General features: G+C 52.9%; 1 protein-coding gene across 1 annotated transcript; it reads left to right on the top strand.

Annotated features, from left to right (window-relative positions):
• The first annotated feature begins 382 nt into the window (after positions 1–382).
• TIFAB (TIFA inhibitor) lies at positions 383–12711 on the top strand. Its single transcript, XM_082381423.1, has one exon. The coding sequence runs from the start codon at positions 455–457 to the stop codon at positions 1076–1078; it is 624 nt and encodes a 207-aa protein (XP_082237549.1). The 5' UTR covers positions 383–454; the 3' UTR covers positions 1079–12711.
• The last annotated feature ends 2903 nt before the right edge of the window (positions 12712–15614 follow it).

Raw genomic sequence — 15614 nt, 5'->3', positions numbered from 1 at the left:
TGACTGGCGGATACAAGGAAGGTGGATCCTACCTTCTGTCCTTCCCTTTCCATGAGGCAGGGCAAATTGTCCCCAAATGCCAACAGGCCATGCAAACCCCACCACACAGGCTGGTATGCCTTGGACCTTGCACAGACAAGGATCAACATACCTACGTTACAGAAGAGAGAACTAAAATTTGGAGATTGAGCAACATGCCTCACTCAGAGTGTGTTAGGGATGAAGCTGAGGCTAGAAGCAGCGGGCCTGAGCTTCCATACCAGCTCTGGCCGTGGCTGCAGCCTGGCTGGAGCAGAATGACTGCATCGACGTTCAGTGCCCGGCCCTGCTTGGCTGGAGGTGGCTGGGAGCCCCTGAGGTGGGCAAGAATGTCCGGGCTCAGGGAATCACAGAGGAGTGTCTGCCTCCACCCACGCCTGTGTGTCTGTGCTCCGTCTTTCTTAGGCTATTGTCCATGGAGAGGCCCCTCACGGTCCTGCGGGTGAGCCTGCACCACCCCACGCCAGGCCCTGACACCTTTGCCAATGTCCCTCCACAGCTAGAGCACGACACCAGCCCACTGCTGGTGGGCCGGGGCCTGGATGCCCACCTCCGGCTGCAGCTCCCTCGCCTCTCCCGCCAGCACCTGTCACTGGAACCCTACCTGGAGAAGGGCAGTGCCCGGCTGGCCTTCAACTTGAAGGCTCTGAGCCGCAAGGGCTGCGTGTGGGTCAACGGGCTGACGCTGAGGTTCCTGGAGCAGGTGCCCCTGAGCACCGTCAACAGGGTCGCCTTCTCTGGCATGCAGATGGTGGTCCACATCGAGGGAGGCACCTCCCTGGAGGCCTTTGTCTGCTGCTTCCAACTCAGCCCCTCGCCCCTGATTTACAGGCTCCAGGCTGAGGAGACCGACGAATGGGAAATCATCCCCCAGGAGCAGCCTCCCTCAGGTTCAGGGCAGCAGGCTCGGGGTCACCTGGGGTTTCTCGACAGCCCTTCCCAGCCCAGCCCTGGAGGAGCACCAGAAATACAGCTCCAGAGGGAGCCCCCAGACAGTGCGCTCTGCGAGCCCCGCCGGCCACCCCGGAGCAAGCCTTAGCTGAAATGGGACTTGAAATAGTCAAGCTACATCATGCAAGGTTGACAAGCCAGGCCTACCGCGTAATAATGAACCTATTCTGCAAGCATGAACCACCAGGGGTGAGGGGAGTGCCCTCCGCATCCACAGCTATGCAAGGTAACAGGAACTTCATATACTTTTAGAGGCCCTGAGGGGTTCTGGGAGCCTCTCTCAGTGTTTCCCCACATTTCCCCCTCTCATCTGACTAGGAGTTACTTTATGTTGCTAATTTTGTGTGCCGCTTAAGAGCTGGAGTTTGAGGTTGCACCAGGAATGCATGGACACATGTAACAATTACGTTTGTGGTAGCTTGGGGTTACCTTGGGCTTTCAAATACCCACAGGCACTCGGGGCTTAGGGAAGCCTGTGTTTAATAAACTGCAAGTATTTCATTAAGCTGGCATACCCAGTAGGATTCCCTGATCCCCAGATGGGCCGCCTGCACGCCACATCCTCATGCAGAGGCAGGGGCGGGAAATAGAGAAGAGGTGTAAGAGGAAATTGGCAAGGCGGGGGCTCACAGTTCTGGAAAGGATGAAGGTAGAGCGGAGGGCTTCCTGCGGATGGGGAGCTGGGGGCTGGGCCTGCCCGGGAATGCATTGCCACTGTTATCCTCTTCATCCTCATGCCCCCCCACTCTCACTTCTGGATCAAAGCCTTGGCTGACCAGAGGGCAAAGGTCTTCAGGGGAAGGTAGCTTCCCAGAGCAATGGGCTCTTCCAGGACTAATTCTATGAGAGGGCGGGGTGGGAGGTTGTGACAGAACACAGTTCAGCAGTTATTTCACTCAAGGGTGGGTCGTATGCCAATGGGGGTGGACTACTAGGGGATCAAGAGTGGGCTCATTTTCTCAGTGCCTGTTGGGAGGTATGTGCTGGGGGGCAGAGCACAAGCAGCCACGCTCCGTGCCGTCCTGGGGAGGGGGAGTGTGGTTTAGAAACCGTGTTCACCTGTGTCATGCAGGGAGGGACCTCAGACCCAGAGGGTTGCCATCAGCCTTGACCCTGCTCTACGATATCCAAGGCACTGAAGCTGCCCACGAGCTGGCTCACATCCCCAGGTCTGTGACCACCTCCAGCAAGGCTTCCAACACTCCTCACTTCCCGCCCAAGAAGAGAGATCCTTTTGCACCCAGCGTAGGCCGCAAGGAAGTTCAACCGCACTGCCAGGCCTGAGCATCTTCTCCTTGGGGAAGGTAGCAGCGGGCAGGACCCAGGCTGCCCACACTTGGGAAGATTCCATCCGATAGGGAATGAGGCAGATACACTCAGGTCACAGCCACAAAGCAGAGGAGGGCAAGGGATGTGAGAACAAGGGGCTGTCCAAAGCTGTGAATGGCCCATGGGGCCGCCAGAGCAGTCCTTCACTCAACTTTCACCAAGCACCCACCTTGTACCAGATGCTGTGCAAAGCCCGGGGAACCAGCAGTGAACAGGTTGACTAAGGCCCTGCCCTCAGGGAGCTTACTTGGGACTCAGGAAAGACATGCTTTCAGGAGATGATCACTGTGGGCAGTGCTAGAGACATTATTTTCTCTCTCTTCATGCTGGTGTTAACCTCAGCTCTACTGTTAAGTGGCCGTGTCTGGTGAGTGCTTACTATGTACTCCACGCTCTGCTAGGTGCTGTGTACATTCCCCCATTTAATCTCCACAATGCCCAGATAGACAATGGTATTAACCACATTGTACAGATGAGGAAATTGAGGGTCAGAAAAGTGAAGTATCTTGCCCAACGTCACACCACTCACTAGCTGTGTGATCTTGGGCAAGTGACTTAGGCTGCTTTGGTCTCCATTTCTCCTTCTGGAAAATGGGCAAGATGATAGCACCTCCCTGCTGGAGCCCGCTGGGCTCCCCACTGGAGCCAGCCAGTGGGCCGTGAGGGTTTTAGGAGGTGGCACAGATAAAGCACTTACAGCACCTGGCACACAGCGGCCACTCAGTAAGCGTTAGCTACTATCGCGAGACCTGAGAGAGGGAAACATATAGGTCCTGGCCCAAGGGCTCACCTTAGACAGGAATATGGAGTGAGAGAAGGTTGGGAGCCTGGCGGGATGGATCCAGAGCCTGAGGGTTCATCCACACTCTGTGATTCCCTGATGAAGAATTTTGTCTTCGCCATGGACCTGGTGGGCAGTCAGGAGGGGGTTTATTATTGTGAACGTTGGCACCAGAAGGCCCAATATTTAGGGTTTGTAGAATGGGAGACACACGGTCAGGGCGGGTGAGCAGCAGAAGCCCTGTGTGGTGTGGTCTGATGAAGCCCATGTTTTGGGACTGCCTTTATTTTTCACACAATGATCCCTCCACAGACCGAAGTGCTCCCCAAACTATGCATTAGGGAGCAGCAGCCCTTTGCATGCAGAACTGAGAAGCCACTGCCCGGAGACTAAACCTGAACATCAAAGGCTGAAGAGAGGAAGCTGGCTGGTGGCTCCCCAGAGTCTCCAGGGTGCAGCTCCCCTGCTCCACCAGGGAACCTCTGCCATAGACCGAGAGTCCTCTTCCTTCCGGGAAGGAGCAAACCCAACCCAGCTGGGGGCCTATGAGACGGAGCAGCCCGCCTCCTCCCTGGGGGGGACTCTGACTTGGGGTGAAGTCTGGGAGGCCCTCTGAGCCCCAGGATGGACTGTGCAGCACGCGGGAGGAGGGCAGACCAGAGCCAGGGCAGAAGGGAGCCAAGAAACACCCAGCTTGTTGTTTCAGACTCTACCTGTTCATGAAGTCCCCTCCGGAAACTCACTGCCTGCCTCATACACGTTTCCTAAACAGCAAAGCTCCACTCCATGCAAGGCTCCATTTTTCTTGGGTAGAAAACCATTTAAATCACCAGACTCCAACACCCACCCCCCAGTTCTCGCCCAGCAGTTAGAATTATCAGGTTGGCTTCAGGCCCTGGTCCATGAACTTGATACCCCTTTCCTTTGCTGCTCAGACAGACTGAGCTGGGCGGTGAGTACCTCTCAACAATGTCCTCTGCATTCCCTCAGCTCCCATACACAGGGCAGCCTATGTGGCTGAGGGGTGTACATGAGCATGCGTGTGCACACGCACGCATGCACACACGCACACACACGCACACACACACGCACACACGCACACATGCTGTTGTGGCTCCAAGCTGGGGCTCTGCAGTCAGGCTGCTGCCTGGGTTAGAATTCTTGCTCCACACTTACTAGTTCTGGGATCTTGGACAAGTGACTGAAATTCCCTGTACCTCAGTTTCTTCTTCTGGGAAATGGGGAAAATAACAGCTTTGAGAAGGTAAAATGAGGCACTGCCTATAAAGAACCTGGTGCAGTGTCTGGCACACAGGAAGTGCTCAATAGGGTTGCTTTCATGTTTGATTTAGTGGAATGAATTGAATGCATATAGACACATGGACTCAGCTTATACACACACACACACACACATGCACACACACACATCTGCTACAAAGAGCTACATCAATTACATTCAGGCATACCCCAGAGCGCTACAACTCTCTGAGAGGACATCTGGAAATTTAGAAATCATTCCCTGTGCCCTTTCAGGCATTATAACCCCACATTCCTCTGCTCTTCTAAGAATGGGAGTCTCCCTGACTTGTCTGTGAGTCACTACATTTGCTTGAGCCCCGTGCTGAGGGAGACACGAGAATGCTCCATCAACAACCCCAGCGTGGGGCTCTGAGGCACAAAGAAACGCCGTCAGGTCGTGGCAGCAGACGCATCAGACAGCGCGGTCCTGGCCACAGCCATGCACGGCCGTTCTCTCCCGGCATCGGAACGCTGCACCCACGGTTTCCATGTCTCTCTCCCTGTGAGACCCCAAGATCCACACAGACAAGGACCCTGGGTGGTTTGCTGTTGTATTCCCGATGGCCATCACAGAGCTGGGCAGAGCTGGGACAGACAGACAGGCACGCGTGGTCAGGGAAGCAGTCACCTTGGCGGTGCTAAGGCTTGAGCCAGGCTTCTCGGGGCAGGCAAGGGCCAGGCCAAGGCCTGCAGTGGGGGGCAAGAAGCAGGCCGGCCCTCTGGGGCAACAAGGCCGCGAAGCTGAGGGCAGACAGTAAGTCTTACCTGCTGTAGGCTTCTGTTGGGGCAGCCCAGAGCCTCTGGCTGGGGCAGAACAAGGCTGGTTCTTCTGCCTAGTTCTTGAGACTCTGCAGCCCAAACTCAACCCGAATTCTGGGTTTTTGGAACTCGGTGTGATGACTACTGAGGAAGGTTGACAGATTTGACAGGGTCCCACATACCAAGAGATAGCTCTCAGCCAGCACTTCCTGCCCCAAACAGAGGCACGGAGGTGTCCCCAGCAGACCCTGGGAGGGCTCCCAGCCTCGGCAATCAGGGGTTGGGCTGACTGGGTTGAGTCTGGGCCTGTGGGCCACAGAGACCACCTACCCCAAACACACACTGGGAGCACACAGCCTCCCTGAAACAAGACTGTCTCTTAAAGAGATTTCCTGTGGTGCAGGACAGTAAGATCTCGCCCTGCTAGAGGCATCTGCATTTTCAAAGAAAGGATTGGAGAGGGCAATGCTTACCCAGTGGAAAGAGCGACATTAAAGTTTTCACAGTAGGCTGATAAAGGAAACATTTTCCCTTTCCCCTCAAATCGACGGTTACTTCGTAAATGTGAAGTAAGACGGAGTTAAGGGGCTAGCTCAAGGTTGCCCTGTGACCAAAGAGAGCTGAGACAGGAACTGAGAAGGGATTCTTTCCCAGCAGCCCACTGAGCGGCCAGGCTGCAGTCAGCAAAGAGATGTGCAAAAGCAAGGGAGCCCCACGCCAGGTGAATGGTTCGCTGCCACCTCCATAACCTCCTCCCGCCGCCAGACTGGGCCGGGAGACCTGCCTCCTGCCGTATCTGCGGCGTGAGTTTGGTTCTCCAGCTTTGCTCTGTGTCCCCTTCTTCCTCTGCTTCCTCTCCATGGCATCTGCTGGTACTGGTGCCTCCAGCAGGTTAGCTGGTCTCTGAATCACTAAGGCAACCTCCCCTCAGTGAGGCAGCTCTCCCTGCACCCCGTGCCCCAGTCACGCTCTACCACACCAGGCCCCGAAGCCAGACAAGGAGGAGCTAAGCCAGCTCCTCCACCTTTAGGAGGAGATTTTGGAGTTAATAAACTCTATTCATGTTGCAGGTTGTGGTCCCTCTTACCTTGAAAGTGAACTCACAGGCGGATTAAAGTGAAATAAAATCTACCATTTGAGTTACGTTCTCAGCTGATTGGAAACATGCATTACCTCCCCATGACCGGGCCGTGAGAAGGGAAGTTATCTTTCTTTAGAGTTTGTAAACTCTTTATGGCTGAGGCAGCTTTAATCCTGCTGGGGGAAAAAAATGATCCGGGAATAAATTGCTCTCATTTACCTTTGTTTTCCAATCATACGCTCCAGTGGGAACAAAACAGCCTAAGTGAGTGGATGTGGGGAGCCAGGTGATCCTCAACAGAAGACGTTCATTATTTTCTTCTTTAGGCACGTGAGTGGAAAGGGCTTTAGGTGCCATTTGGCAGGGGGCTCGCACCACAAAAATGTGTGCCCGCAGTAATGTCAGCATCCTTGGGCTGTTTCTCTCTCTGCTTCCACTTCCCCGTGACGCCCACTTCTTTAAGGGCCACCATCACCAGAGTGCGCAGCTCCAGACATTTGGGAACAAGAAAGAAGGAGTCTGAGAAAGGGCAGATGTGAATCAAAACCAAATTACAGTCCAGGGAGGAGGGAGAAACCGTGGGGTCTGGGGTTCTGGAGGGGGCTTTCCTTCCCCCCTGTTCTCTGATCCTCTCTGCGTTACCTAACACAGAGCTTACATAGAGCAGGTACTGGGCGAAGCCATCAGGACGCCCCAGGCTCTGAGCCAAGCACTTTAACTGCTGGAAGGAGCCCCAGCTGGGATGTCTGCCTCACTTTCCTTTAAAGATGTGTACGTCGGGGGGAGGGGGTGGGGAATCTTCAGAATAAAGCAGAGACAGGGGCCTTTGGAGGGAGAGCTCAGCCAGGCAGCCAGCCGTGGGGTTTCCATAATTGCTTCTCTGAGGGATGGGGATGCCATGATATCACTCTTTCATTCACCTGCAGCTTGCTGCAGATGGGCTAGGAAGATGGACCCTATTAGGTCACCTTGCTTGTGGGACAGGTGGGGTGACGGTGGCCGGGAGTATATCAGTCAGGAAAAAAAAAAAAAACAACCACTCTAAGTATTTCAACAATTTGATTCAGTGAATTGGGTATACAGGTGATAGAATCGCCAAAAAGCCACGCAGGCAATGCAATTCAGAGTTCAGCAGGAACAAGAAGTGCTACCACAGCTAGCTCCCACCCCTGGGGCTGCAGGGGCACCTGCAGAGACCGTGTTACCAGAGCGGGTGCTGTGCGGCACAGAGCTAGAGCTACCCGTGAAGCTGGGACCTTGGAGGCAGAGGCCATCCAGCGGGAGCTGGAGCCACAGAAGAGATGCAGCTGCTGCCAGACTCTCCCCAAGGTGCTGAGAGAGAGGGCAAAATATCCTGGCTTCTCCCCTTTCCTGGCCCCCAGTGGCCGAAGCCAGCCAAAGGCAGCTGATGAGCAGCCTAGGATATGCAGCCTGCAGGGACCACTCCCCGAAGTACAGAGGGCAAACCGTCAAACCCAGCACAGGGAGTGTGCCCAGCTCAGTGCCCTCAGTCCCAGCCTGAAGCCCTGGGGTGGCCGCCAAGAATGGAGAGGAGATGGGAGAGGGACACACAGCACAGAGGGCTCCACTGCTCAGGGGTCTCCTGAAGCCATAGGCAAACACAAATCCCCCTCTACCGCTGTCACCCCAGCCTGTATGACCTTCAGCATCTGTAAGAAAGGAAGGGAGAGGGCACAAAGGACGAGTGCAGGACAGTGAGGTACAGACGCGGCCTGGCCTGGCCCACACAGTCCTGCAAGGATGTCTGCTTTGATTCCGCAGCCCTCCCCTCCCGCCTGAGAGGCAGGGCAGCAGAGCAGGGTCCAAATCCCCCCTGCCCTTCACTTACTGACCCTGAAACTTCATTTCCCAAGCCTCTTTTCTTCGTGTATAAAGTGGGGATACTATTAGTACCTACCCCACCTCTGTGAAGACTGAAACACACAACCTATACGGGATCTCAGCACCTACCTTGGACATGCTCAATAAATGCCAGCCATTTCTTATTAAACATGAACCACCACCCATCCCCAAATGTTCCTCCCTCCGGAAAGCTTCCTTGACTTTTTCCCACAAAGAGCTAGCTCCTTCCTACCTCCAAACCAGTGTTGGGACACTCAGAGAGGATTTTCAGGCATGATCCATGGAACAAAAGGTATGTCCTCAGCTGGGCATATGTGTACTTGCTGTGTGCTCTGCATCATGCCAGCACTCCCCCCCAGCAGAGCCCTGGGGGTGGCGGAAACTGTCTGCAGATCGAACAACCACCTGGCACACAGTAGGTTCTCAGTAAGTGTCTATTGACTGTGAGGAAGAATTTGGAGGGGGTGAAAGCAGACCTTTAGGGAATGAGGCTTTGAGAAGCACAGCAAACCACAACAAAGATGCTGGTTAAAAGGTTAATGTGCACTTTAAAAAACTAATTGATCGGAATGAGAAGAGGCCATCAGGTTTTTCTGTTTCTAGATGAGTCCCGTCTCCGTGAACCACCCAGCCCTTCACCTCTTGGAAACACACGCACGAGGCACAGGGCTCCCACGCTGGAGCTCTGGCCCGAGAGCCCTGGAGGCAGGCAGGCTGGACGCCGGACGTCGGAGGCTTCCAGCACAAGTGCTGGGCCTCATTACTGAGGAACACATAGTCCCCTGTGGCACTCGCTGGAGGCCAGAGAGGGAAGCTAATCATCAGGGGGCTCCGCCTTTCGTCTTTCGGTTTTACATTCCTCTTCCCCGGGGCCTGCGGTTGCTGTGCAGACTTCAAGCTGCAACATCAGGAAAGACTCATGTGGTCTGACTTCTTCCCCAACACACACACTCACACGCACACGCCTGCCTCTGGGCTTTGTCAAGCACCCCAGGTAAAGTGTTGGTTAGAAAACCATGGGGTAATGATGAGCTGTGAGTTTTGCTCCTTGCAGTTAAAGAAAGAGAAAATACCTCCACTTAAGATTCTCAGCATGCTTTACAAACCAGAGTGAATATTTTGGCTCAGCTCAGAGGAAAAAACAGAAGCCAAGGAGATCTCATTAGAGGAATGGCAAGGAGCATTCAGAAAAGGCCAGAGTGTTCTGGATAACGAAATGCTATACACCCTGGACATGAGGTCCTGGGAATGCTGAACAGCTAACTCTGATGGAGAGAGCAGCAGGTTGAGAGAAAGACATTCATCATGGCCGTGAGACTGAGAAAGTCGCCAAAAGCTCCGCATGCCTCACTTTGCCAATCTAAACAATCAGGGATGTGCTGGTTAATGTTTAACAACCGGCTCTCTGGGTGGTGCGTGAAGTCTGGTTGTAGTGTTGACCCATCTCCGATTTCCATGGTGTAAATTCTCCAACTGTGGTCAATTTCAACGTATCAAGATGACATCACTGAACTTGGATTTGGAAAGAGATGCACAGTGAGCACAGCTTTTCATAGCATTTCCGCCATACAGACACAATTTACAAGAGCGTAGTTACAGTAAAATACAGTAAAATAATTAGGAAGCTGTGTTTTGATTATTTACTAACTTTGTATTTAATATAGTTTATTTAACTGTGAGTTCATACAATTTAATTTTTAATAGTGGCTTAACAGTCGTCTCTTACAAGACAGCATGAGACAGCTCCAGGATGCCACTGTATGGAAAAAGTGCCAGCCCCTTGTGCCCAACTGTGGGCCAGAGACACAAAATAACCAATGCGAAAATGCCTTGGAAAGAAAGATGCTAGTACACAGAAGCCCTAGAGGGGTCAGAGTAACTATCCTAAGAAACCTGTATAATGCTTTGCTATTTAAAAGTGAATGTGTGTTTAGATTTAGAACATTGGATATTCAAAATAACCTTATGAAGATGTTAAACCATCCCATGCAACAGAAGAAGAAACTAAGGCTCAGAGAGGGGATGAATGCCCAAATTCACTCAGCAGGTCAGTGGGAGAGCCAGTATCTGATTTCTTCTAGATCCTTGCTCTTCTCCTCAGCCCCTTCCTCCATGCACACTCAGTGAAGGGCAGCTGATCAGCTCTGGTCGAGCTTGGGTTGCAGAGTCACATTGTCATGCCCGTCTAGCAGATGTCACCAGATATGGTTTACAATGGCAGTGCTTGTGCTAGGGCTCTGGAATCAGTCCTCTGGCTTAAAACATGCAACGGGGGTATTAAGTAAGAGACCACACTCCCTTCTTTCCTGGGAACTCTTTTAGAGTTCGGGGCAGTGACAGATTGCCTGGCAGTTAGAGGAAGGAAAGCACAGCTCTCTGGGCCTCACCCCACCTCTCATCCCTCTTAGACAAAGGATATTGGAGTCTCTGGTTTACTGATCAGCAGGAAGCAGAGGGGCTTTCAACTCAGTCTCTGAGCTGTAGCCAAACCCCAAGGCCTGCTGGACACTGACAACAGGGCAGTGCCTGGTTGGCCACCCAGGCAGTGTGTGAGCATTACCCAGCAGCCCCTTGGGAGGCTCCAGACAGGCTACCCCCCAACCCAGGGCAACTGGCATTGGATTCCAGAAGGCATCAAGACCCTCACTTGAGGCTTGGATCCCAGACCCCAAACTCACATGTGGCAGAAACCCATCCCTCCTCCAGGGCAAAGTGAGCCCCTCTCCTACCTCTCACCTTCTCCCAACTTGGCTACTACCCCTCTGGCTTTTGGGTAGGAGACACCCCATTGCCCAGGCCGTGTCCCCTCAATCCTGTGTCATTTCAAATTTTCTGACATGTAGATTTGGTATGCTTGGCTCTTTTAAACATCACGCTTTATGGCCTTTTGCAGTGTAATTTTGTTCCTGTCCTGCCATTCAATTTGAATTAAATATCAAACAGATGTGAGTCATTTTTTTGCTCTTTATGAAGAAAAAGTTTAATATTAGGGAGCACGCCCTCCTATATGATCAGGAAAGCCATTCGGAGAAATAAGCCCCTTCAAATTAAAAAAGAATCACATTGGTTAACATTAAGATGCTTTCAAGCGATACATTTCGAAGTGCTAAGGGAAGGTGTTATCCAGCAAGCTATAAAGCAGCCAGGAGAAAGGAGGAGAAGATATACGGCCCCAGGCTGATGGGGAAATTGGAGCTCAGAGAGGGGGCAACCCCACCTGGGGACGAAGCTCTAAGCTTGGAGGTGAGGTTCACAGATGACGGTGGGGGAGGCCATCTTCCCCAAAGGCCGGGGTGGGAGCGGGGGATGCTCTCTGCAGCCTGTGTGGTCCGAGTGGGAAGGCAGTCATGAGGAGCTCCATTCTGCTCAGAGAGCCAACCTGACCTGGATAGCCATTCCCCATCCTCACATACTTGCACCAGCTTGGCACATCATCCCCCCACCAGCAGCCCCAGGGGTGGGCTTGTATGTTTGGGCATGCTGAATGGTGTAATCCCCTTGTTCCTACTCTAGTCTCTTGGATAGTGTGATCTTTGGCCTCTTGTGCGTCTTGGATGCCTCCGAAAATGCCAAGAAAGCTGTAGTTCCTCTTCAGACACAGGAACATACATAAACCTCCGTACAACCTCATGGTCCCCTGATTTAGACCCCCTTCCCCCCAGGATGGCCCTAGAACAGAGCATTTCATCATCAAGACACTCAGCCCACAGGACTGAGGCCCTTCTCTCACAGAGAACAGGAAGCTACTTTCCTGAGCACCCACAAGCCCAGCACTGTGCAGGGCTTTGGCGTGAGCTGAGGGAGCTGGTCAGTCTCCAGACCCCTCTGGCTTCTTGGCAACATGCATGCCTGGAGCTCAGCATTATTGGACCTGCCGCCATTCATGGCTTTGAGCCAGGGCTTCTCCAGTGCCGGCTCAGGCTAAAGTGTTTCCATGTGGTCCTTTGACTCACTGCACCTAAAAGGCAGTTCTCCAACTACAGCCGGCTGACTATAAATGACATTTCCATGTGGCGGGGAAAGGGGCCAGAAGGCCTCTGATTCCAGCTGGTTCTGGACATCCTGGACCCTGAGATGAGGCTCTGCACACCCAAGGTTCCCCTCTAGGGATGATGTGCAAATGCCCAGAGGCCCTGCTCCATGGGGAGCAGGAGGCCCCGCTGATGAGAAACAGAACCGACACTTCCTAGAATTCCGCACACAAAAGAGAAGTTCAATGGAGGGATTTAGAACAAAGAAAAGCCTAGACTTTGGAGTCAGACAGTCAACGTCTGGATCCCAGCTCTATCACTTACGACCTCTCCCAGCCTCAGTTTCTTCCATCTGTAAAGCAGAAATGCATGTCTCCTAGGGTGTTTGGGAGGTTGAAATGGACTGATGCACGTGCAGCACTTAGTACAATGCTTGACCTACAGCAAGGGCTCAACATTTGGAAGTTATCTTTTTTGCCCTTCCTTCCAAGAGGACAAGACCCCTATCTGATGGTGCTTGTGGGGTCTGGCACGGGGAGGTAGATCACAGCCAGGCTTGCTCCCTGCAGTAACCATCCTGATAACCACAAGAGGAACAGGAGATGCAAAGGGAGGGGATATGAGTTACTGTCTCATAATTCCTGTCTGAGGGGTGGGGTGGGGAGGAAGAGGAGGGAGGGAGGGGGGAGGGGAGAAACTGCAAAAATATCTACAAGTGGTTTTAGAAGAGGAATTGAAATTCACAAATCATTGCTGCTATTCCAACTGTTATTTTGCATCCGTGGCAATTCAGTAAGAAGGAATTGAGGTCCGTTCTGAAAGCCTGGGGGGAGAGGGAGGTGCAGCAGAGCAAGGGTGAGGGACCCAGGACTACATCCAGATTCTAGAAGGGCTCTGAGCTCAGGCGGCAAGGGCTGGGCTGGTCAGGAGAGGATTCGGGTAGGAGGAGGACAAAGCTGTGCCTTGAACGATGAGAAGTCTGTTGAGGGAGACACCCACAATCTATGCCTTGCTGCTCACCAGGCAGGGGTCCGAAGATAAGGAAGCCTGCTCTCAGGGGTCTCGGTTTTAGGCTCCCTCCATCTTCCAATGCACTCGGTCACACACAACAGCCATTCATTTCTGCTTCACTCAGAACAGGAGGTCCCCTCCATAGTGCTGCCCAGCTTTAGAACTCCTAACGGCAATGAAAACGCAGTTCCCTCACCCTACCGCTAGGGGAAGCCGTGCGCCGGTCAGAGCCCTGAGGACACTCCCAGCCCTCCTCAGGGGCCAGGGTCCCTCTCCAAGTGACAGGGGCAGGGGGTGTATGTGGGGTCCTGGGCTGTGAAAGGAAGCTGACTGTGATGGGGGCTCAGCCCCATTTCCCCCAGGACACCCTGCCCAACCTTGGAACTTCATGCAGGTGGCCACACTCATTCTGATGACCCTGCTTCTATGGTCTCTGCATGGCCAGGGCCCCAGCTGCAGGCTTTTCTCCAGCCTTTGTGACCACATACATCTTGTCCTGGACTGATGACATGGGCTCTCATCCTAGCAGGAACTTGATAACTTAGACACATTCATATCAATCTCTGTTCTCATTTAATTTTCATTTTTATTATGCATTTAAATATTGAATGACTTAAATATATTTAAATAAGCAATTACATCTCCCTCCAGTCTTCCTTTTTCAGGGTATGCATTTTCCCACAGTCATAATCAGGGTGCGTAGACTTGCTTTCTTCTGTTATTTCCTGGGCATTTGACATGGCTTCACACTTGTCATATTGATCTTATTGGCTATTCACTAATGGCATCAATGACACACCTCAGTGTATAACCAATCTATGGGCATTTTCACTGGTTACATTTTTTTTTTTTACTGTGTTCAAAGTAACACCCTAAACTATTTATAAAATAATTTTCCTTTTGAGCTATTCCCTTGGAGATGTTCCCAGGAGCTGGATGCCCAGTTGAGAGCTGTGTGAAGATTCTCTGTGGGCTTCATGTTCTATGAATGGCCTCTCACTTATCCATGTGCCAACCAAGCATGGTGCATTCCTGATTCCCATTTTACAGATGAGAAAACTGAGGTGGGTGGAGTGGATATCTCCCTGTGCCATTTCTTGGCATGTGACCTCCTCCCTCCCGATGCACTCTGGGTTTAAAAGGAGACCTGAGTGTCTTTGCCCAAGGCTGTGAATGAGTAACAGTGGAAATGCCCGGATGGCAGCGTGGAGATAATTATAGGATGAAGAATGTCGCTTCTTCAACCTCTGAAAGAAGCCTGCAGATGGCTGTCTCTGACCAAGCCCAAGACTGCCCTCCTCAGTCCCTCCAAGGACCCTTTAAGCCAGGGAGGGCATGCTTTTTGGATCTCTAAGCCCTTCAGAAGATGTGAAAATGGGGGCGGGTCAGCCACATGAAGCGCTGGCTGCAATGTGTAAACACCACTTCAGGGCGCTGCTGATCTCCCAGGTCAGGGCCTGGTGCCACCAGCTGCCCACTGCAGGCACAGAGGCCGGGGTGGCTCTCACCCAGTTGCCTGTATGATCTCACATCACTGGCAGGCGGTCACTGGGCTCCCAGGACCTGGCAGGGGACCATTCGTGGGTACCTCTCTCTGCCCTGCGGCAGCCTGAGCGCCCTGCCCAGTCTTCTCTAGATGCAAAGCTGCCGCAGCTGCCGGGCCAGAGAGGCGCCGGGCTCACACAGGCATCTCTGGCCCCCAGTTGTGCCCCTGGGCGAGGTGCATGGGGCTAACCAGAAACACCTGTGTACATGGAATTTCCTGCCCCAGTTCAGCCTTCATTTCCTCCGCCAGTAAAAACCCAAGGCGTGCAAAGGTGAAAGAAACCAGCCAGCCAATCACCCAGACGACGGCCACCAGGGCCGCAGAGACAGGACTCTCTAAATTAAATTTTAATTCCCACCTGATGGCCTGGCCAGGACAGCCATGATTCAAACTGTGTAACCGCCACCACGGCCAGGCAGATCCCTGCCCGGTCCTTGCGGGAATTAACCTCGCCCCTGGGCCAGCGGACAGGGGTGTCAGCCTTGGCCATCAGGTCATGAAATGAGACCCTAAGAATGAAAGCACTCCCTTTCCCCTCCACTTTATTGTGCAGCTGCAAGGGCTGCCCAGCTGATTAGCTGCTCACTGCCCCAGGTTGTTTGAATTATTAGGTGCTGGAGAGATCAGATCCCACCGGTGATTCAGGGACATTTACCAAGACAACATCAAAGCCGGGGGGCAGCCCGGATCCAAAGTGTAGGATAATGGTCAGGGCCCAAGGGTCTGTGCTCTGTCCTGGCCCAGCAGGTTTAGGTGAGGAGAGAGTTGTAAAAAAGCCTCCATTTTTCCAGAATATTTTTTCCAGAGATTCCTGCCAGCTGGAGGAGGTAGGGCTTGGAACAAGAAAAGAGATATTGAGCTACCTGTTGTATGGTTAAACCAACCAAAGCATCGTCAGAGACAATGGCTTGCCTGACCATACAGCTGGCTGGGACCAGTCCACCAGACTCAGTCCATCACTGGAGACTGAGTCATGACTCCCAT

Source organism: Balaenoptera borealis (genome assembly GCF_965194805.1).
Source record: "Balaenoptera borealis genome assembly, chromosome: 2".
Lineage (NCBI taxonomy): Eukaryota > Metazoa > Chordata > Mammalia > Artiodactyla > Balaenopteridae > Balaenoptera > Balaenoptera borealis.
The sequence above is the reverse complement of the archived record's forward strand: the minus strand, read 5'-3'. Positions and strand labels throughout refer to the sequence as shown.

What these genes read in the sequence shown, in the direction of transcription:
- TIFAB (XM_082381423.1), top strand. Translation starts at nt 455, where the DNA reads ATGGAGAGGCCCCTCACGGTCCTGCGGGTGAGCCTGCACCACCCCACG.